The 21,524-nt window shown below is 47.0% G+C and overlaps 1 protein-coding gene across 1 annotated transcript in view; it reads right to left on the bottom strand.

Annotated features, from left to right (window-relative positions):
• Positions 1-21,457, bottom strand: part of POLR2A (RNA polymerase II subunit A) — a 28,189-nt gene extending 6,732 nt beyond the window's left edge. Inside the window, exons 1-19 of the mRNA XM_069482000.1 lie at positions 20,960-21,457; positions 8,607-8,739; positions 8,323-8,459; positions 8,054-8,227; positions 7,581-7,862; positions 7,100-7,261; positions 6,751-6,971; positions 6,380-6,512; positions 5,790-5,914; positions 5,470-5,680; positions 4,432-4,641; positions 4,172-4,340; positions 3,935-4,029; positions 3,600-3,803; positions 3,216-3,438; positions 2,602-2,785; positions 2,014-2,185; positions 1,814-1,919; positions 1,522-1,727 (exon numbers count right to left, since the gene is read on the bottom strand). Coding sequence (XP_069338101.1) covers positions 1,522-1,727; positions 1,814-1,919; positions 2,014-2,185; positions 2,602-2,785; positions 3,216-3,438; positions 3,600-3,803; positions 3,935-4,029; positions 4,172-4,340; positions 4,432-4,641; positions 5,470-5,680; positions 5,790-5,914; positions 6,380-6,512; positions 6,751-6,971; positions 7,100-7,261; positions 7,581-7,862; positions 8,054-8,227; positions 8,323-8,459; positions 8,607-8,739; positions 20,960-21,052 — 3,240 coding nt within the window. The 5' untranslated portion in view covers positions 21,053-21,457. The remainder of the gene's footprint in view (positions 1-1,521; positions 1,728-1,813; positions 1,920-2,013; positions 2,186-2,601; positions 2,786-3,215; positions 3,439-3,599; positions 3,804-3,934; positions 4,030-4,171; positions 4,341-4,431; positions 4,642-5,469; positions 5,681-5,789; positions 5,915-6,379; positions 6,513-6,750; positions 6,972-7,099; positions 7,262-7,580; positions 7,863-8,053; positions 8,228-8,322; positions 8,460-8,606; positions 8,740-20,959) is intronic.
• Positions 21,458-21,524: the final 67 nt, after the last annotated feature.

Here is a 21,524-nt window from a genome sequence, read left to right as displayed (position 1 = left end):
TTTTTAGTAGAGACGAAGTCTCAGTTTGCTCAGGCTGGTCTTGAACTCCTAAGCTCAAGTGATCCTCCCGCCTTAGCCGCCCAGAGTGTTAGGATTACAGGTGTGAGCCACTGTGCGGGTGACATCCTCAACACTTGTTATTGTGTGTGCTTTGGATTACAATCATTCCAGTGAAGGAGAGGTATTAATAGTTTGATTTGCATTTTCCTGATGGCTAGCGATGCTAAGTATCTTTTCATGTGTTTACTGATTATTTACATGATTACTATTCCTCTTTGGGGAAACTGCTCCCATTCTGCATATTATCTTTTCACTTTAAGGTGTCCTATGAAGCATCAAAGTTTTAAATTTTGATGAAGTCCAATTTATCTTTTTCTTTTGGTTGCTTATGCATTGGTATTATACCTAAGAATTCATTGCCTAATTCATGACTGTGAAGATTTATCTCTCTGTTTTCTTCTAAGAGGTTTATAGCTTTAGCTCTTAAACTGAAGTCTTCGATGCATTTTGAGAGTTTTGTATATGGTGTGAGGTAGGGATTCAACTTTAGTCTATTGCATGTGGATATCCAATTGTCCTAGCACCACTTGCTGAAAAGACCACTCAAAAATCAAATGACCATAAACGTGAGGGTGTATTTCTAGACTCTCAATTCTGTTTTATTGATCTATATATGTATCCTTATGACAGCAGCACACTGTCTTGATTACTGTAGCTCTGCAATAAGTTTTGAAATCAGGGAATGTGAGCTCTCCAACCTTGTTCTTAAGATTGTTGTGGGAATTCTGGGGCCCTTGCATTTCCATATGAATTTTAGCATCGGCTTATAAATTTCTGACAAAAAGGCAGCTGGCATTTTTATAGCAATTATATTGAATCTGTACATGACTTTGGGGAGCAGTGCCATTTAGCAATGTTAAGTCTTCTGATCCATGAACATGAGGTGCCCTTCAATTTATTTAAGCCTTAAAATCTTTCAATGGTATTCTGTAGTATTGGCTAATGTATTTTAATTACTTAATTGTAAAACTGAATTTACAGTAAATAGATTCAGAGGCACACCTATAATTATGCTTTTCCCTTCTTCCATTAGCCTGTAAAATCCTTAAAGACAATAAAAACATGTTCCAATTATCTGTAAATTTTTTTTCTACTTATTCGCTCCAATTCCCCACCTCTATCTAAATTAGAATGCTGCACACAACAGCCATTTTAGGAAAATAAAGAACAATACTATTTCACATGCCAGTCATGTCACTTGTTTCTTGTATGACATCACTCTCTCCAATGATGTTGTCTCTGCAACCTGGACTAACAATCTCACCCCCACTGTGGTCGTTTCAGGGTTGCTGTGGTATAAAGGACCAGCATGCCAAACACAGGACTTGGCACACGGCAGTCTCACAATGAATGAGAGCTATTATTAGTTGATTGTGGACAGAAGTGGGCTGTTTTGGAAACCAGAGAAGTCAATAGGTAAAAGAACAAAAACAAGGCTGAGGTGAGAAGTGCAACACTCACAATGGCTTGGTTGAACTTAGACTCTATCTCCCCAAGCAGCCAGTCGAAGGCCTCTCCACTGAGCCGAAACTCCTCAGCCATGCGGCGGGAGCACAGCGTGGATCGCAGGTGGATGTTGAAGAGCAGTGTGGCATTCTCCTGGGCCTGCCGACTTAGTGGGTCATCCCCATTCACAATCACCAGCTTCTTGCTCAATTCCTTGACTCCTGGGGGCCAAATGAGGGTGAAGAGATCATCAGACCAGGGCCTAGCAGACTCCTATCCCCCCGCCTCGCTCAGAGCAAGTACTCACCCTCCACCACTTTGATGGGGTGCAGGTCGGACGGAAGGCGAGGGTTGATGTGGAAGATTTTCTGAGCGTTCCAGATCATGCGCAGCAGGTTACAGGGGAGGACAACCTGAGGGAGGAAGGAAGGGAGGGAAGAATGTGAGTTAGGTGACAACCATCCAAGGCAGCCCTTCTCCAGCATAGCACTTCCCACCCACACGCACCTTGCTGTCGCCAGTTGGGAAGATGACCCTGAGCACCTCCCGATCCTCACGCATCTGTTCAAATTCCCGCTCCAGCTCATTCTGTATGTGTGCGTTGCTCAGCACATCCTTCACCAGATCCTCCTGCAGAGTGCGCCGCAGGGCCCTCTCATTGGTATAATCAAAGCGGAACCTGCAAGTGGCAAGCGGTGGAGTCAGGGAGCAGGTGGGCTCTGGGCCGGATCCCCACAAGGAACACGGTGAGGCTGTTGCAGGTATACGACCCACCAGGTAGGTACAGGGCTTTAGGGGCCAAGAATCCTGGGCTGAGAAATGTAAGATCCAGGCCCTAGGACTGCCAGTGGGACCTGCGCATGTGCCTGCACATCTGTATTTGAACTGTGCCATTACCAGGGACAAAGGGAGGACCAGTGTCAAATCGGCCTCCATTCACCTCCTCTCCCACAATACAACAGCTGTTTCAGAAGGGTGGGGAAAGGGCACTAAAAGGTAAGGTCCCCTGCAAGACACATTCCAGGCCATCTCTCTGGGCTGGGGATAGGAATCCTACAGCTTAGGTGAGAGCCCCCCGCCTGCCCGCCTCCTCACTTCTTCTCAAAAGCCTTGTTGGAAGGCTTCAGCGTGGCCAGGTTTTGGAACTCAACGCTCTCGCCCGCCAGGCCGTCCTCGCCGTAGCGCAACTGCACCACCTGGTTGATGGAGTTCCGCACCGTCGCATCATACTTCACCATCACTGACTCCATGGACTTGATCAGCCGCCGCTGGATGTATCCTGCAGGGAGGCACTCAATCGTAGAAACCATCACGAGAAGAGGACGACGAAGCCTGAAGATCCAGTCTGGGCCCCAACCTCCCTGATTCCCAGAGGAGCCACCCCCCATCCCTGACATCTTTTAATGAAAACTTATGTCCACGACCAAATGAACGGAGGGCCCAGCAGAGTCCCTTAGAAACCACCCTATGTGACAGGCCAGGAGCAGAGCCCCTGAGGCTCTATCCCTTCGTCATGGGATGCTGTAAAACAATCATGACAAGGACACTTGCTTAACTTGAGTCTCTATTCGTTCCATACAGGCCAAAATCACACCTCTGGGAACAGAGGCCTTTAGGCTGAGAAGTCCCACTGCCCACCCATCAGGGGTTTCTCAGCCTGTGGCATTCCCTGGTACCAGCCCATGGAAGAACCCTGAAGAAGGCCTCACCCGTCTCAGCTGTCTTGACAGCTGTGTCAATAAGCCCCTCACGCCCACCCATGGCATGGAAGAAGAACTCGGTGGGCGTGAGGCCAGCCAGGTAGGAGTTCTCCACAAAGCCACGGCTCTCGGGCCCATAATCATCCTTGATGAAGTGAGGCAGAGTTCGGTGCTTGAACCCAAATGGAATCCGCTTGCCCTCCACGTTCTGCTGCCCGACCACAGCGATGACCTGGGAGACAAACAAGGCAGGTGCATCTAACTGCCTTTGCCTTAAGAATAAAAGTTCCCAAGATTTTCCTTCAACTCCTCCTCACCCCAACACATACACATACCTCCCTTCCTCCCCCAAACCACCTGTGGTTCCATATTTGGAAAGACGAGGCTCCTCACCTGGGAGATGTTGATCTTGGAACCTTTAGCTCCAGACACAACCATAGACTTAAAGTTGTTGTACTCAGACAGGGATTTCTGGGCAGAGGAACCAGTCTTGTCTCGGGCATCGTTGAGAATGCGGTTCACCTGATTCTCAAATGTCTGTCGCAAAGTGTTCCCTGGGGTGGGCTCCAGCTCATTGTTATGAGCCTTCTCGATGACCTGGCGGCAGAGTTCTCAGTGAGACATCAATCCCCTTCCCCTAACCCTTATACCCTCTTCACCCTTGCTGACTTTTAAGTTCAAAGTCCCCCAAAGTCCCTTATTCAGTCTCTGCCAGCCTTCCCTCTCACCTCGATCACATCCTGTTTGGCCTTCTTAATAGTGTTCTGAATGTCCTGGTAAGTCTTAGAGTCAGCAATGGAGTCCCCGATGCCAATGGTATGACCTGGAGATAAGGAGAAGCATCATCAACACCCTTTGCATGGATGGAATTGTAGCCAAGAGACACCAAATCCAAGGAGGAAAGAGAAAGGGATGGGAGAACAGTAAGGAGTGGGAGAAGATTCACACAGAGCCCCTAAACTTACCCTCGATGAGGAGCCAGTTGTTAATGACGGTCTGAATGTTGGAGTAGAAGAGGCGAGTGATGTCATGGCCCATCTCCAGGTAGGAGATGTGGACCAGGGAGCCGGCTGAAGTGCCCAGAGACTTCTTGCACAGGATGCCCATGATCAGCTCCCCATTCTCCACCACCACCTGTAGGCAACGCACCTACTCAGGGCCCCCGTTCCAGTCCTGGCTCCCATGTCCAAATTCCGCCCCCACAAACCCAGAAGCCAGGCCCTACCTTAGTATCCCCAGGAGAGATGTGCTTGTAAGGGCCACTGTCCTCATCATCAGGATGGGTGCTGTGGGTACGAATACAATTGATGTGGCCGGGTATGATAAGGGAGAAGATCTGCTTGCCTGTCCACAGAGGCCGGGGCTTCAGGATGGCGGGCTGTGGGACCTTCCCGTCCCACGTGGACAGGAACATGAGGAGGTTCATCACTTCACCCTGTGAGACAAAGAATAAAAAGACAGGAAGTCAGACTGCAGGCCTCACATCTCAGGAATGAATGTGAGAAGAATGTCGGGGAAGCTTCCTTGTCCCAGGGGAAAGCCAGGTTTTAGAGGTAAAGAGATGCCAGGAAAAGTGTTTTTCCAAACTTTTAATAAAAAATCCATTGTAATAGAGAAATTTTTGTTTTTCTTCTTTTTTAACAGTAAGCACAAATTTCTCTTTCTTTTGGACAGAGTCTCACTCTGTCACCCTGGGTAGAGTGCAATGGTGTAATCATAGCTCACAGCAACCTCAAACTCCTGGGCTCAAGTGATCCTATTGCCTCAGCCTCCCAAATAGCTGGGATTACAGGTGTGTCTCACCACACCCGGCTAATTTTTCTATTTTTAGTAGAGATGGGGTCTCGTGCTTGCTCAGCCTGGTCTCAAACTCCTGAGCTCAAGCGATTCTCCTGCCTCGGCCTCTCAGAGTGCTAGGGTTACAGGCATGAGCCACTGTACCCAGCCAATTTCTTTTAATAATTAGAAAATAAGTGAAGGTAAAAATAAAGAAATAGAAAAGTAACATTTTATACAAGTCCTATTTATTTTTCCCTTTATAGACAGTACTTGGAATTATATGAAATGTTAAGGAATTAAATGGGGAACTAAAGTCTACACCTTTTTTGGGCTGTGATCTTTCCTAACCCACTTTCCTTCCTCCTCACCAGAAGAGGCCATCTCACATGAAGATCAGTGCAGAACACGTCAGGAAAAAACCCATAGCTCTTCCTCCCGGCACCCCACTGCCCACCAGAGCCAGGTTTCCATGTGGACCACACACCCGCTCCAGGAAGACGTCTCTCTTAGTGAATTTGCGCACTGCCGTGAGTGTGTCCTGCACAATGCCCATGACAGGTCGGTTGCTCTGGGGGGTGACAATCATGCGAGGCACCATGGCCAGCTCCTGGATCTCCGCCCGAGTCTCCAGAGACTGTGGCAGGTGCAAGTTCATTTCATCCCCATCAAAGTCTGCATTGTATGGAGTCGTCACACTACAGCGAAAGAAAGAACTCAGAGTTAGGAAGATGTCTGCAGCAAAACCCAGGGAGCAACCCAGACCTCGCCCAATCCCAGCCAGCTTCCCTGAGCCAGGGGACTGACCTAAGATTCAAACGAAAAGTAGACCAGGGGAGGATGCGGACCCGATGCCCCATCATGGACATTTTGTGCAGAGTTGGCTGCCGGTTGAAGATGACAATGTCCCCATCACACATGTGCCGTTCCACCTTGGGAAGCGAAGTAAGGAAAAGGTCTCAGTGAAGGAGATACGTGCTAAGAATGAAATGACAATGGACCTAAAGTACTTTGCAGACAGAAAAAGATGATGCTATGGTGTTACTATACTTGAAACACTTATCAAACACCCACTTTGGGCCATGATGGTCCCAGCTAGACACTTGGTTATCAGAAAGGAATGAAAAGTAGTATCCACCAATCTCAAGGAACTCAAGTCTGGGGAGCAAACCAAGAGAAACTCTGAACATGAGGCCTTCTGTGTTGTTCCTCCACGGATCCCTCTTCCCTGCCATATGCATGCTGCCCCTCAGTTTATCCAACCCCCACCTTCCATGCCAGTGGCTGGCAGCTCCCAGCACACCTGGCACAGCACAGCCTTTAAAAAAGATAGTCAACAAGCTTGGATCCTAAAGAACAGGACGACCTCTGATGGCCCACCCTGGCCTGTTACGTGCCTTATAGCCAGTCTGCAGGTGAAGGTCACTGGGCTTGGGGTGGAAACGCAAGTCAATGCGATCACCATTGTCTCGGATGATGTACTTGGCCCCTGGGTACTGGCTGTTCCCCCTGCGCACTAGTTCTTGAAGTCTAGGAAGGAAAGAGGTGCAATGAACAAAATGCTTCTCATAAGCCCCTGATGCCACCCTCAGCCCAAAGCCCTGAGTGGAAGTCACACTTCTAAACTTCAATGCTCCCCACTCCTTGCTCCAAGTCCACTCCCCTAGGAGGGGAGAGCACACCTCTCTCAAAGCCTCACCACTGAGGCCATGTCTCCCCTAGGGAAGGGGAGTCCTCCTCCAGGCAGAGCTTCTGAACCAAGGCACACCTGTCAATGTTGAAGGGGGTGACAATCTCTGCAAAGGTCATGTTGGCGGCAATGGAGCGCGGCACGCCAACCTGGTCGATGGAGAGGTTGGGGTCGGGGGTGATGACAGTGCGGGCTGAGAAGTCCACTCGTTTGCCCATCAGGTTCCCTCGTACCCGACCTTCCTTGCCCTTTAGCCGCTGCTTCAGGGACTTGAGGGGACGCCCAGACTTCTGCATGGCCTGTGAGGAAACACAGGGTGGGGGCAACCCAGCAGTCAGCACTGGGCCCTCCTCCAGACCTCTGAGGCCTCAAGCCAGCCCCTGCCCTGGCTCTAGTCCACAGGTGGGTTGGGAGTGTGCTGACTCACACGGGGCAAGCCTGGGAGCTCGTTGTCCACCATGGTGGCCACATGGAACTGGAGGAGTTTCACATCCTCTGCAATGACATGGGCTGCGGCGCCGTTCTGCTCATTGCGCCGCAGCTGATTATTGATCTTCACGATGTCCGCCAGTTTGTGAGTCAGGTCATCCTGAGGTAGGAAGTTGGCATTATCACATTCCAGCCACCACCGATAGCGCCCGGCAGGCATGTGCCAGGCACGCAGCGCAGCCTGTCCTCACACCACCCCAGGAGGCAGGGATGCTCCCTCATTTGCAGACACAAAAGCCCCTCGGTGACCTTTAGCCATGTTAAGGGCCTCAATAAAGGTCATAAAGCTAGCAAATGGCAGGGTATTTTCAAACCCAGATCTGTCTATCTGTCCCCCTGGCACCCCCAGTCCCACCTGCAGGGCCTCCTCCCTCAGACACCCACCCCCCAGCTGAGAGGTGAGCCCTGGAGCCACTGACCTGGTTGCGGGCAGAGCCCTGCATCACAACGGCAGGCCGCACAGAGAGGGGGGGCACAGGCAGCACGGTGACAATCATCCACTCGGGCCTCGCATAGCGGGGCTCCATGCCCAGCACAAAGCACTCCTCATCGGAGATGCGCTTAAAGATCTCATGCACTCGCTCTGGACTCAGGAGGATCTTCTTCTCCTGAGAGTCCTCGTTAACGTGCTTCCACTCCGCGTACAGCTCCAGACCGGAGCGCCGGATCCTGGGCTGGTACCGCCCACAGCCACCATGGCCCTTTCGGGGAGAGAGAGGGGCCATCAGAGCCCAGAGGTCAGGCCATTTCCCTGCACACCAGGCCAGCCCCTCCTACTCCTCCATGTCCTTCCTGTTCCTGTTTCCTCTGCAGCTCCTCTCGTCTTCCCTCCAGGCCTCTATGCCACCTCCTGACCCTTCCCCTCCCCACAGTCTCTGCCAGCCCCAGCCACCTTTTCTTTGGTCAGATCCTCATCGCCCTCAGGCTGCTCCACACCGAACTTGTTGTCCATCTCCTCCCCACCCTCACAGATGTTTTTGCCCTTGCAAAGGTCGTAGACATGTGTGAGCCGCTTCTTGGGCTGCCCCTTGGACTTAGCCAGGATGTCCTTGATCTTTGGATTGTTCTGGAGACAGAGCAGAGGAGGGTCAGTTGGGGCTGTCTCCCTGTCCCCCACCAAGCAGCCTCCCATCCCCAGGCCACGGGCCATCCCTCACTCACAGAGTCCACAAGCAGTTTGGAACAGAAGAAGCAGACACAACGCAAGACTTTCATTGTCTTCACCAGGAAGCCCACATGAAACACAGGCTTGGCCAGCTCAATGTGGCCAAAGTGGCCAGGACACTCTGTCATGTTTCCTGTGGGACACATACCAGATGCTTTCCTCCCAGGTCCCACTTACCTCAGAGACTAGGTGTCCAGGTGTCCACCCTCATCCCTGGTTTGCTCTGAGGACCGAGCCTCTCTCCTTCCCTTGGGGAGCCCACCCAACCCCCAGCACTCACCTGCGCATGTCTGGCAGCGGCCGGTCCGCTCAATCACTCCCTGCCTCGGGTCCATCAGCCCCCCAAGCTTGGGGCGGCCTCCCTCAGTCGTCTCTGGGTATTTGATACCACCCTCTGTCACAGACATTCGCTTCTGGAGAGAAAAAAGGCAGGCCAATCACAACTAAATAGAGGTCCTAGTTTCCAGCTTTCACGGCAGGGGAGCTCTGTACTAAGCCCTGAGAAAACCCCAAACTGCTTACAGAAGAACTAAACTAAGTTTAGCTTGGGTGAGGGAAATGGGGGATGGTGTCTGCAAAGGCCAGTCGAGTATCACAACTCAAAAACTTATTCCAGTCACTGAGTGGACAGTACTCAGAGTACGGCTGACCCCGAGCTCCGTATCAATTGCCTACCTCTAGGACTCAAACCCTAGACATCCCTCTGGTTAAACTGTGGGTCACTGACATCCACAGGATTTAACCACAAAAGAAATAAAAGTTGTTTCAAGGAAGGAAAAAAAACCCCACCCCAAAAGCCAATGCCTTACTTCTTCCTCCAAGCTGCAAGCTGCAAGCAAGCCCATGAATCTGAGAAGCAGGCAGGAAGCTCTCCGTACCTGTACCCTCCATAACAGCCCAGGGGTCCTACCCCAAGACATGCCCTGCCAACTTTAACTTCAGCCCCTGATGTCTTGCCTCTTCACCCCCATGTTTGTCACACCCTCCTTCTCAAGGGCCTGACCTGCCTGAACCCTTCCACGTCCACATGGAGATTTTATTAAAAGATAGGAGAACCAGGTGCAAGGGGGATAGGCTGGTGGAAATGACTTGGAGAAGTGAATGGCTGGAATTCCAAGGAAGGTGGAGCCAGGACTCAATGGGGCTACTTCAGTGAAGGAGAAGAGATGTAAGAACTCAGTACATGAAGAGATTTCTGCCCTGGGCTAGAGTTGCTCAAGGAAACCTTCAGCATCCTTTTACACAATGGAAACCAGGGACTTTTTAATTAGCCAGGGTTTGGTCGATTAAACTTCCAGATGAAAGAACTTAAAAGAATTTAACAAAAGGGTATTTGATTTGAGTGTCAACTTCAAGCCAGGGGCCAAATTTGTTTCTCTAACCCTAACCACTAACCTCCTAGGAATGTCCTCTCTCTTAGACGTGAGAACGCTGATGCTGCCTGAAGTGACTTACTCAAGGTCTCAATCTCAAGGAGCCAGCAGAAGTCAAACCCAACTCTCTCTGGTCCCAAACATATGCTCCTCCCACTCTATCACGTTACAGCAGAAATAATTATTTAAACTCTAGAATACATCTTCTTGGTGCCAAACACAGTGCTAACTGATTCATTTCATCTTTACAACTAACTTATAAACTAAGCATCACTGCCTCTATTTTGCAGATTACAAAACTTGAAAGGTCCAAGATCATACAACTAGAAAGTGGTGGAACCAGATTTGAACCCAAGTCTGTTGGTTTCACCTGTGCATTCTTTCCACTCTATCAGCAAACAGCAGTGAGTACAAACAACTATCTCCCTAAATATTACATCTTCCACTACCACCACATCCCTGAAATCACTCCTGCTTAGCCAGTGACACACTCAGACGAACCATGGCCTTAAAGTGCTCCCTCTGCTTCCACACCCACTTCCTCCTTCCTCTCTGGCTGCTGCCTCTTTGTCTCCTTCCTAGGCCCCTGTGCCTTGGTCTGCTCCTTAAACACCGCTGTTCCCCAGGGTTTTAGTCCATCCACACCTCACACTATATGGTGTCCCACAATCTTCACTATACAGGAAAAACTTGTTTTATTGCCCTTTGCTTTACTGCATGTCGCAGATATAGCATTTTTTACAAATTGAAGTTTTGTGGCAACCCTGCATTGAGTCAATCTATTGGCACCATTTTTCCAATAGCGTGTGCTCACTTTGTGTCTCTGTGTCATATCTGGTAATTCTTGTAATATTCCAAACTTCTTCATTATTACTATTATAATATCTGTTATGGTGAACTGTCATCAGTGATCTTTAATGTTACTACTGTAACTGTTTTAGAGGGCCATGAACCACATCCACGTAAGACAGCTAACTTAACAAATGTTGTTTATGTTCTGACTGCTCCACCAACCAGCTGTTCCCGTCTCTCTCCTTCACCTTGGGCCTCCCTATTCCCTCAGAAAAAACAACACTGAAATTAATAACCACACAATGGCCTCTAGCGCTCACATGAAAGGAAGAGTTGCATGCCTCTTACTTTAAATCAAGAGCTAGAAATGATTAAGCTTAGTGAGGAAAGCGTTTCAAAAGCAGAGACAGGGCCAGGCATGGTGACTCATGACTATAATCCTAGAACTTTGGGAGGCCAAGGTAGGAGGATCACTTGAGCCCAAGAGTTTGAGACTAGCCTGGGTAACACAGCAAGATCCTGTCTCTACCAAAAACAATAACAAAAAAAAAACAGAGATATCCCTGATCATCACCTAAATACAAATCTGGGAACGACACCAATTGGACATCAGACTGAGGTGGGGGGTGGGGGAGGGGATGGGGGTATGCCTACACAATGAGTGCATTGCGCACCGTTTGGGGAGTGGTAACACTTGAAGGTGCTGACTCGGGAAAGGGGGGGTGGGGAAAAAAATATGAAACTATTGTTTTTAACTTGCACTGTTCACTTAATAATTTATCATGAATATTTCCCAAAAAAAAAATAAATAAATAAATAAATAGATACAATGAATGCCTACCAAAAAAAAAAAAAAAAAAAAAAACAGAGATAGGCTGAAAGCTAGGCCACTTATGCCAAACAGTTTAGCCAAATTGTGAATGTAAAGGAAATGTTTTTGAAGGAACTATTCCAGTGAACACACAAATGATAGCAAAGTAGCCTTACTGCTGATATAATGGGCTGGACAGAAGATCAAACCAGCCACATTCCCTTAAGCCAAAGCCTAATCCAGAGCAAGACCCTACCTCTCTTCAATTCTATGAGAGCTGAGAGAGGTGAGGAATGTGTAGAAAAGTGTGAACCTGGTAAAGGCTTACGAGGTCTAAGGAAAGAAACCGTTTCCATAACATAAAAAAGTGCAAGATGAAGCAGCAAGTGCAAATGTAGAAGTTGCAACAAGTTACGTAACCCAGAAGATCTAGCTAAGGTCATTGATAAAGGTGGCTACACTAAATAACAGATTTTCTTTTTCTTTTTCTTTTTTTTTTTTTTTTTGAGACAGAGTCTCACTCTGTTGCCCAGGCTAGAGTGCCATGGCATCAGCGTAGCTCACAGCAACCTCAAACTCCTGGGCTTAAGCAATTCTCCTGCCTCAGCCTCCGGAGTAGCTGGGACTACAGGCATGTGCCACCATGCCCAGCTAATTTTTTTTTCTATATATATTTTTAGTTGTCCAGATAATTTCTTTCTATTTTTAGTAGAGATGGGGGTCTCGCTCTTGCTCAGGCTGGTCTCGAACTCCTGAGCTCAAACGATCCGTCTGCCTCGGCCTCCCAGAGTGCTAGGATTACAGGCGTGAGCCACCGCGCCTGGCCAACAACAGATTTTCAATGTAGATGAAACATCTCCTGGAAAGATGCCATTTAGGACTTTCATAGATAGGAGAAGTCAATGCTTGGCTTCAAAAGCCTCAAAGGACAGGCCTATTCTCATTAGGGACCAATGCAGCTGGTGATTTTAAGTTGAAGCCAACGTTCCTTTACCATTCATCCTACAACCCTTAAGAATTATGCCAAATCTACTCTGCCTGTACTCTATAAATGGAACAACAAATCCCGGATGACAGCACATCTGTTTACAGCATGGTTTATTAAATATTTTAAGACCACTGTCTGACCCACTGCTCAGAAAAGATTCCATCCAAAATATTACTGCTTAATGACAATGCACCTAGTCACCCAAGAGATATATAAGGAGATTGATGTTGTTTTTATGCCTGCTAACACAACATCCATTCTGGAGCCCATGGATCAAGGAGTAATTTTGATTTTCAAGTATTTTTTATTTTATTTTTTTTTTGGAGACAGGGTCTCCACTGCCCCAAGTGCAGTGCCATCATCATAGCTGACTGCAACCTCAAACTCCTGGGCTTGAGCAATTCTCCTGCCTGAGCTTCCTGAGCAGCTGGGACTACAGGCATGCACCCCCATGCCCAGGTAATTTTTCTATTTTTTGTAGTGATGGGGTCTCACTCTTGCTCAGGCTGCTTTCAAACTCCTGGCCTTAAGCAATCCTCCTGCCTCAGCTTCTCAAAGTGCTAGGATTACAGGCGTGAGCCACCAAGGCCAGCAAGTACTATTATTTAAGAAATGCATTTTGTAAGGCTATAGCTGCCACAGTGATTTCTCTGATGGATCTGGGAAAAGTAAATTGAAACCTTCTGGAAAGGATTCACCATTCTAGATGCCATTAAGAACATTCGTGATTCCTAGGAGGAGGTCAAAATGTCAACATTAACAGGAGTTTGGAAGAAGTTGATACCAACCCTCATGGATAACTCTGAAGGGTTCAAGGTGGAGGAACTAACTGCACATGGGGTGGAAACTGCAATTAGAAGTGGAGCCTGAAAATATGACTGAATTGCTGCAATCTCATGAAAAAACGAATGGATAAGAAGTTGCTTCTTACAGGTGAGCAAAGACAGCGGTTTCCTGACGTGGCATCTAATCCTAGATGCTGTGAACATTGTTGAAATGACAACAAAGGATTTAGAATATTACATAAAATGAGTTGATAAAGCAGTGGCAGAGTTTGAGAGAACAGACTCAAATTTTTTTTTTTTTGAAGACAGAGTCTTACTCTGTTGCCCAGGCTAGAGTGCCGTGGCGTCAGCCTAGCTCACAGCAACCTCAAACTCCTGGACTCAAGCAATCCTTCTGCCTCAGCCTCCCGAGTCCCTGGGACTACAGGCATGCGCCACCACTAACTTTTTCTATATGTATTTTTGTCCAGCTAATTTCTTTCTATTTTTAGTAGAGACGGGGTCTCGCTTTTGCTCAGGCTGGTCTCAAACTCCTGACCTCAAGCGATTCTCCCACCTCAGCCTCCCAGAGTGCTAGGATTACAGGTGTGAGCCATTGTACCCAGCTGCAATAAAGTATTTTTCAATTAAGGTATGTACGTATTTTTTAACATGTAATGCTACTGCATACTTAATAGACAACAAAATAGTATAAACGTAACTTCCCCAGAAAATCATGACTCACTCTACTGAGGTCATCTGCAATATCTGATACTAATGACTCCCAAATGTATACCTCCAGGCCTCACCTTTCTTCTGGACTTTGGGTGAACATAATTAACTATCTAGTCAACGCCCTGCAGACATCCCACCAATAAATCAAACACAACCTGTCTAAAAGCAAATTCCTTTCTCCATAAAAATCTCTCCTTTTCCTTCATCACCAACCCAGGTATGGCACTTAATTCAGAAACCTATACTCACCCTTCTTACCCTCAGGCATAAAACACTGAAAGAGCATGGAGTTTGTTGTCAGGGACCCCTGGTTTAGAATTCTGGCTCTGTCACTTATGAACTATGTAACCATTAAAGGACTTAATTAGCCCACTGAAGCCCCAGAAGTAATAGGTGCTCAATAATGACCACTATCATTATCCAGTCACTCACAAGCACTGGTCATTTTTTCCTCCTAAGTATTTCTTGAATCTTGTCTCTCTTCTCCACCCCCTTCAGGCCTTTCCTTTCTAGTCTCCATCATAGTGTTCTCATGGGTCACCAACCTGTCCCTCTCCAATCCATCCATAACACAATCAGGGTGCTTATTCTAAAATGGAAATCTAATCATTCATCCCCTCTTTTCCTCGACATCTAAACTCAGTAGGGCAGCTAACCAAAAGGATTTTATGCCGTTCCCACCTTCATTTCCCTGAAGTTCCACACCTTCCTATTTATTCCTCAGTAACAGAATCCCCTGGGGTCCCCTATCACCAGCACAACATATGCTGCATTCCTCCGGAGTTTTCTACATGCCAGTGCCTCTCTCTGCTTGGAATGCCCGTCCCCACTGGACAAAGTCCTATTTCATGACTCAGCTCAGGCACTGCTTTCCTCTAGGAAGCCTTTCCACAGCCTCCCCTAGATGGACTCGGGCCCCTCCGCTATACTTCCATAGCCCCTCTTTCTTTTTTTTTTTTTAATTTCAGCATATTATGGGGCTACAAATGGTTAGGTTATGTATATTGCCCTTGCACTCCACCCAGTCAGAGCTTTGAGAATGTCCATCCCCCAGACGGTTCGCATCACACTCATTATGTATGTATATATCCATCCCCTGTTCCCCCTCCCATCTGCCCGACATCCGATGAATGTTATTACTATATGTGCGCTTAGGTGTTGATCAGTTAAAACCAATTTGATGGTGAGTACATGTGGTGCTTATTTTCCCATTCTTGGGCTACTTCACTTAGTAGAATGCATAGCCCCTCTTTCACTGCACATCCAACACTGCAATGCAATCGTCTACTGGGGTCTGTCTTCCCTACAGATTATAAGCATCTCTCAGGCAGGCAGCATCCCTTGATTATCCTGAATCCCATGTGCTTGCGTCACATATGGCAGGCTCTCAGCAAATGTTAAACTGAACCACACTGCTTAGGACCCTCCACTGCAGGGAGGTGCCCTCAAAGAACGTGAAAAACGACAGGTGATCCCAGGACAGTCAAACCAGCAATCCCCTCATAGATTTGATTAGCCACTGCTGGGTAGAAACGAAAACGGTCTACAGATGCAAGACTGAAGAGGTTTTGAACATCCAAAACTCTCATCAAGATGACCTGATGAAATCTCAGGCAGACAGACCTGGTGTGTGACTAAATTCACAAAGCTGGGACCTCATCAGTTACATTGCATCCTATGGAAAACATGAGAAGGGGATTTGCTCACCTTGAAAGAAACACAAAAAAGCAGAAGCTGGCATGAATCTGGCTGTCAGAACAGACACTGCAGAGGGGCCTAAGGGAAATCACACTCAAAACTTTTCACCTCTCTCTGCTCAAAGTCCATGCTCCCCAAGCCAACCACCCTTCTAATGACTAATTCTGCTTCCAGGCATTCTGAAACTGGGCCAGGGGGTGTCCTGGACAACAGGCATGAATGTCCTGCTTAATGAGAAGAGCTACCTCTCCACCATAAGTTAACAAATTGTCATTTCTGGATCATGCATGAACTACTTTAGCACCCAACTCTTCAAATAAACACTGGTTCTCACTCTCTATAGGATAAAGGTTAGACTCCTGAGAGGTTGGCCAGTGTTCTGATTGTGTTCTCTTTCAGGTATTGCCCCTGAGGTCACAGAACAAAAGGCCTGCCATAGAATCTCAGTAAATACTCATTTCTTTCATCTGCCTTCAGCAAAGCAGACAGGGTCCTTACAATTTCACTTCAACTCACTTTTACAGCTTTATTTGGTACCACATTCTCCCACCCCCCATACTTGTGTTCCATATACAACAGGTTTCTCAAAATTCCTTTTGCTTCACGTGTCCCCTTTGGAGTAAACTTCTATTCATTCTTTAAGAGCCAGTTCGGATGTAACTTCCTTGCAGTCTTTGGTAACTCTTCCTAGCCTCATCCACACCCCAGCGAGGTTCTCAGCCCAACTTTAATTACTTGGTTACACATCTGTCTCTCCCACCAGACTAATCCTTGAGGACAAGGATCATGTTTTATTTATCTTTATATCCTCAGCACCTAGCACAGTAACCAGCACATGGTAGGGGCTCAGTAAATATTTGCTGCATATATAGGAAATCCCTCACTAGATTGTAAGTAATTTGAAGGATAATCTTCTGACTCATCAACTCTCCCTAAAAGAGTATATTACTGCTTTAAATCCTTCTCTGAATAAGTTAGGATATAAAGAAAATGTTATGTAGTCCATGGCAGACAGCTGTTTTTAATGAACAGGGGCCAACCCCTGCAAATGAAATCAAGCACCCCATTCCCCAACTGTGTGTTACTTTGTATAAAGCCCTAGCACCAACCCTCCTTGCTTCCTTCCTGGCGCATGGCAACATCCAAATCCATCTTATGACAGTAAAGACAACCGCTCTATCTCAAAGCCAACTCAGAGTCCTCTTTACCTCCAAACACCCTCCGCCCAACTTCCAGAAAACATTCTAGCCTAGATATCACCTGTTTCACAACAAGAGAACCCCTACTCCGCCACCCTCCTACCGAAAGTCAAACCATCTGTTAGACCAGCAAAATACAGAAGCACTATATACACTGCAAGCCATGCACAGCACTATCACAGTCCCCTGTAATCCTATACTCCCCCCCCAGATAACCCCTGTAATGTTTTGTCAACAGTGTTCCACACTTTTTACAAATGCAGATATGTTCCCATTTTAACATAAATAGGGCCTCATTCTGCAAACTGCTCAGGGACTTTTTCATTTATCCAGAGACTCCTTAACATTATCAGTTTACAGTGCTCTTACTGTCTCAGTAACTTTCACACCTCTCCCTAAGCCAAAGGAGAGCCACTTATTAAGTACCTAGATCCAAACAACTTAAGTATTTATGTCCTAGCAACTTCCTAGCCATTTGAAAAACTAACATACATAAATTGAAAAAACTATTTTAATATATTAAAATAAAAATATTTTTCTTTCTCAACCATAATTACTTACTTACTCACACCTGTTAGGCACTGCACAACTTCTCGAACCTTGGATTCAGAATGGACAGCACCAATCTAATTTCTTGCACCAACTGATTTTTGCCAGTACCTAGCAACTGCTAAAAACCCAGCTTTACAAAGATATGACGTCATGGGAAGGGATTTAGCGCCATCTAATGTTGAAATTGAACTACCTGGAACTGCTAGTTCCTAGGACATCTGACAAATGCTCCTGTGCTTGTCTTGAAATTTTAAAATATCTCACCATGCCCCTGTGAGTTTGCTTAGGTGAATCAGCACAGTTTGAGAACAGCAGATTTAACCTATTGGGACAGTCTGGTTCTGGTGTAAGAAGACATCCTGAGTTATTCAATAGAGTTCCTGTTAGCAAATATGTAGGTGTTTATAATTGTCATTTTCAAACAATCTTGCCAAAAAAATCCTTCTACATGTATCTTTGCATATCTGTCAAATTATTTCATTCACTTATTTATTCAACTAATTTTCATGACTCGTCTATTATGTGGCAGGCACTATATGAGATGCTGAGGGAACAAAGGTGAACAACACAGACAAGGTCCCTCATGAAATTTACATTCTATCCAGGAAGCAAGAAACAAAAAAACCTAATCCTTTCAGGAGTGACAGGCTGTGGAGGAAAATATAGTAGAGAATAGGAGTTAGAGAATGTAAGGGGGTTCTATTTAAACAGGGTGGTCAGGGAAGAGCTCCTATAGATATGATATCTCAACAGAGAAAAAACTGATCTAAAGGAATAGGCATGCAAAGGTTTGGGCAACGTTGTTCCCAGCAGCAGGAACAGTGAATAACGAAGTCCTTGAAGCAGGAATAAGCTTGTAGTGTTAGAGGAGCAAGCAGTCAATGCGGTTACAGAATAGCGAAGAGGAGACTGGCAATGAGAAGGAGAGGCAAGCAGGGGCCAGATAATACAAAACTTTTTAGGCCAAAGTAAGGAGTTTGAATCCTCTGGAGAGAATACCATGCAGATGAAAATACCTCTCTAGTTTATTCTAGCTGTTCTGCAAACTGTAGGAGGACCAACTAGGGGCGAGAGCAACTACCGCAGTTGTTCTGGCCCCTAGTTGCACAGGAAAGATGATAGCGAGGCAGAATATAGGGGCACACAGTGGTGTGGATGGTCATAAATGGCTGCATTCCAGATGGGCACAGTGGCTCACACCTATAATCCCAGCACTTTGGGAAGCCAAGGGGGAGGAGGGCACTGCGTGAGGCCAGAAGTTCAAGACCTGCCTGGGCAACATAGTGAGACTCCATCTCTACAAAAAAGAAAAATTAGCTGGATGTGCTGGTGCACACCTGTAGTCCCAGCCACTCAGGAGGCTGAGGCAGGAGGATGATCATGCCACTGCAAGAGCAAGACCCTGTCTCAATCAATCAATCAATGGCTGGATTCTAGACTTACTTCCAAAGGCAGAACTGACACTCTGGCAGATGGACTAAGTGGAGATTGTGAGAAAGAGAATCAAAGATGGCTTTTAGGTTTTCGGCTGAGTAACTGAATAAATGGAGAAATTATTTTTGGAACCATTCAAGACTGGAACAGAGGCATGATTGAGGGAAGAAATTAAGATTTTTTTATTTAAGGATGAATTTTTATAAATGGTATTGCTGGGTTAAGGGATATACATATTAAGCAGTTGATAAAATTGTCAGACTAGCCTCCAAAAACAGTATACCAATTTATATTTCTACCAACAATGTATAAGCATGCCCATATCCCAATATTTTTGCCAGCAGGGAAAAATCAGATAAGGAAAACAATTTTAATTTGCACATTTTTATTAGTAAGCGAACTTTTTTATTGGCCATTTGTACTACTTCTGAGAACTGCCTATTCATATCCTTTATCCATTTTTCCAGTAGATATGTACTTTCCCTACTGATTTGTGAGCGTTCCTTGTATATTAAGAAATCTAACCTTGTCCACCACATTGCAAATATTGTTTTCCAGTCTGTTTTTTGGCTTTGCCCACGGTGCCTCTAATAAACAGAAGTAGTCCTAATTTTCTTGTAGTGAAATCTGCCTTGTTCTTCCTTGTATTTATATTACTCGGCTCATTTTAGGCACCGTTTAAAATTTACCTATAGTTAAGTCATTACTATTAAGGATTTTTGCCCCTGGTAACAGCTCCCAAAAGCCTTCAATTTTTGTGCTTTATGGGGTTTTTCGTTTCTTTATCTTTCTTTTTTTTTTTTTTTTTTTTTTGAGACAGGGTCTCACTCTGTCGCCTAGGCCAGAGTTCAGTGGCATCATCATAGCTCACTGCAACCTCAAACTCCTGGGCTCAAGCAATTTTCCTGCCTTGGCCTCCCAAGTAACTGGGACTACAGGCATGAGCCGCCATACCTAATTTTTATAGAGACAGAGTCTCACTCTTGCTCAGGCAGGTCTCAAACTCCTGACCTCAAGCAATCCTCCTGTCTCAGCTCACACTTTGGGTCCTTTAGGGGGGTTTTAAAGATTTAAATCTTAACTTCATCTGGAATTTATTCTGTGGTATGGGTGAAGTCAGGACGTTCTGACTCCTGACATAGCTGAACCCTCTCCACCAGCAAATTATCCACAAATACAGCCACTTTTAACTCCATTCTCTCCAGCCAACTAGCTTCCTCTACTTAGCTCCATAAAGGAAGAAGTCCAAGTGCCCAGCAGCTCTCCCCCTAGGACTATCCTCCTCTCTCTGGCCTCTCCTGCTTCCATTCTTGCCCTTCCCTGCCGTCAGTTCTTCACAGAGCTACCACAGCAGTTTTGTTGTTTTACTGTAAACTTGATGTCATTCTCCTGCTTTTAATTGTCCGATGACTTCCTACAGGAAACAATTAAATCCTGACTCCTTATCATGATTAACAATATCCCATGCTTCTCCAGCCTGTTTCTATAACACTCTCCTCGCCCACTAAACTCCAGCCAGTGGCCACCTTTCAGCCTCTAGGACAGGCCAAGTTCATTTCTCCCTCATACTCTTTGCACTTACTGTTCCCTCTGTCTGAAAAGCTCTTGCCCTAGAATCTCTGGTCTAGATGACGGGCTGCTTTTTATCGTTCAGGTAATGTCACCTCCACAGACAGGCCTTCCCAGACCCTGACACCATCCCACCCAAAGCAGCCCCACCTCAGAGACTCTCCCGGCATTATCCCGTTACACTATATTCCAAGCACTTGCCATTAACTGAATTATCTTGTTGACTCATTTATTCATGTTTATTGTCTGTCTCCCCTGCCTTTTTCCACAGAAAGTGCTCTGTAAGTCAGGGTCCTTGTCTGTCGTGTTCAGCTCTGTATCCCCAGAGTCTGTTGTGGCTATCACATAGCAGGTGTTCGATTAATATGTGTAGAAGGGGAGGGGAAAATCTGGGGTTTGGCTTCCTATCCAAACTTGCAAAGACTCCCTAGGATCCGTCTGATCTCGTTCAACGTCAGTAACTTTGGAGCGCGGAATCAGTCACCCCTCTCTCCCTCCTTCGCACATTCCAGCCAGGCCCCCATCTCCGACACTAAGTTTGCTCAAATCCATGCAAAATCTAACTCCGGGAGGCCTGAGGCTGGACCCTGCATGGCTGCTAAGCCACGCTTCCAGCCCGTCACCAACAGACAGCGGGAAGTGCCAAGTTTCCGCGGCCACCGTCCAGCCCCGCCCGCAGGCGCAGGAGGGAGGAGGAGGGGAGGGCAGAGCAGCTTACCAGTTCATCCGGACTAAGGACTCCGAACTGCACTCTCTTGATGGTGCGCAGCGGGCATGCGCTGTCCCCGGAGGGGGGGCCACCCCCGTGCATCGCGGAGGCAGGCGCGCTGCGCAGGCGCAAACCTCACTACAAAAAGCCTGCGCCGCCTCCGCCTAGGTGCTCAGACCCCGTCGGGGCGGCCGCCGGGAAGGACCTCCCCGAGTTGGGAGGAAAAAGACCGAGGAGGGGGAAGGTGGGGGAGGGAAAGAGGCGGGGAAATAAAAAGGAACGAAAGGAGCTCTTCTCTCCCTTTCCGGAGATTTTTTCGGCTCGCAAAAAGGAAAAAAAAAAGAGGAGGGGAAGGAAAAGGTTCTGGGAGGAGGAAGAAGAAAGAGGGTAACGAATAAATAAGTAACCGGGCTCCTGAACGGCAGAGGTTACGGCAGTTTGTCTCTCCCCCTTCCGGGAGCCGCCTTCTTCTCCAACCGTCCCGGCCGCGCTCTCGGCGCTTCTGAGGAGCGAACTCGCCGGATGACGCCTTTTATAGATTCGCCCCTGCATTCCCCCGCCCCTTCCTTTCCCG

This window comes from Eulemur rufifrons, chromosome 9 (assembly GCF_041146395.1).
Source record: "Eulemur rufifrons isolate Redbay chromosome 9, OSU_ERuf_1, whole genome shotgun sequence".
Taxonomy (NCBI): Eukaryota; Metazoa; Chordata; class Mammalia; order Primates; family Lemuridae; genus Eulemur; species Eulemur rufifrons.
Note: the sequence above shows the minus strand (reverse complement) of the source record. Positions and strands in the feature narration are given on the sequence as shown.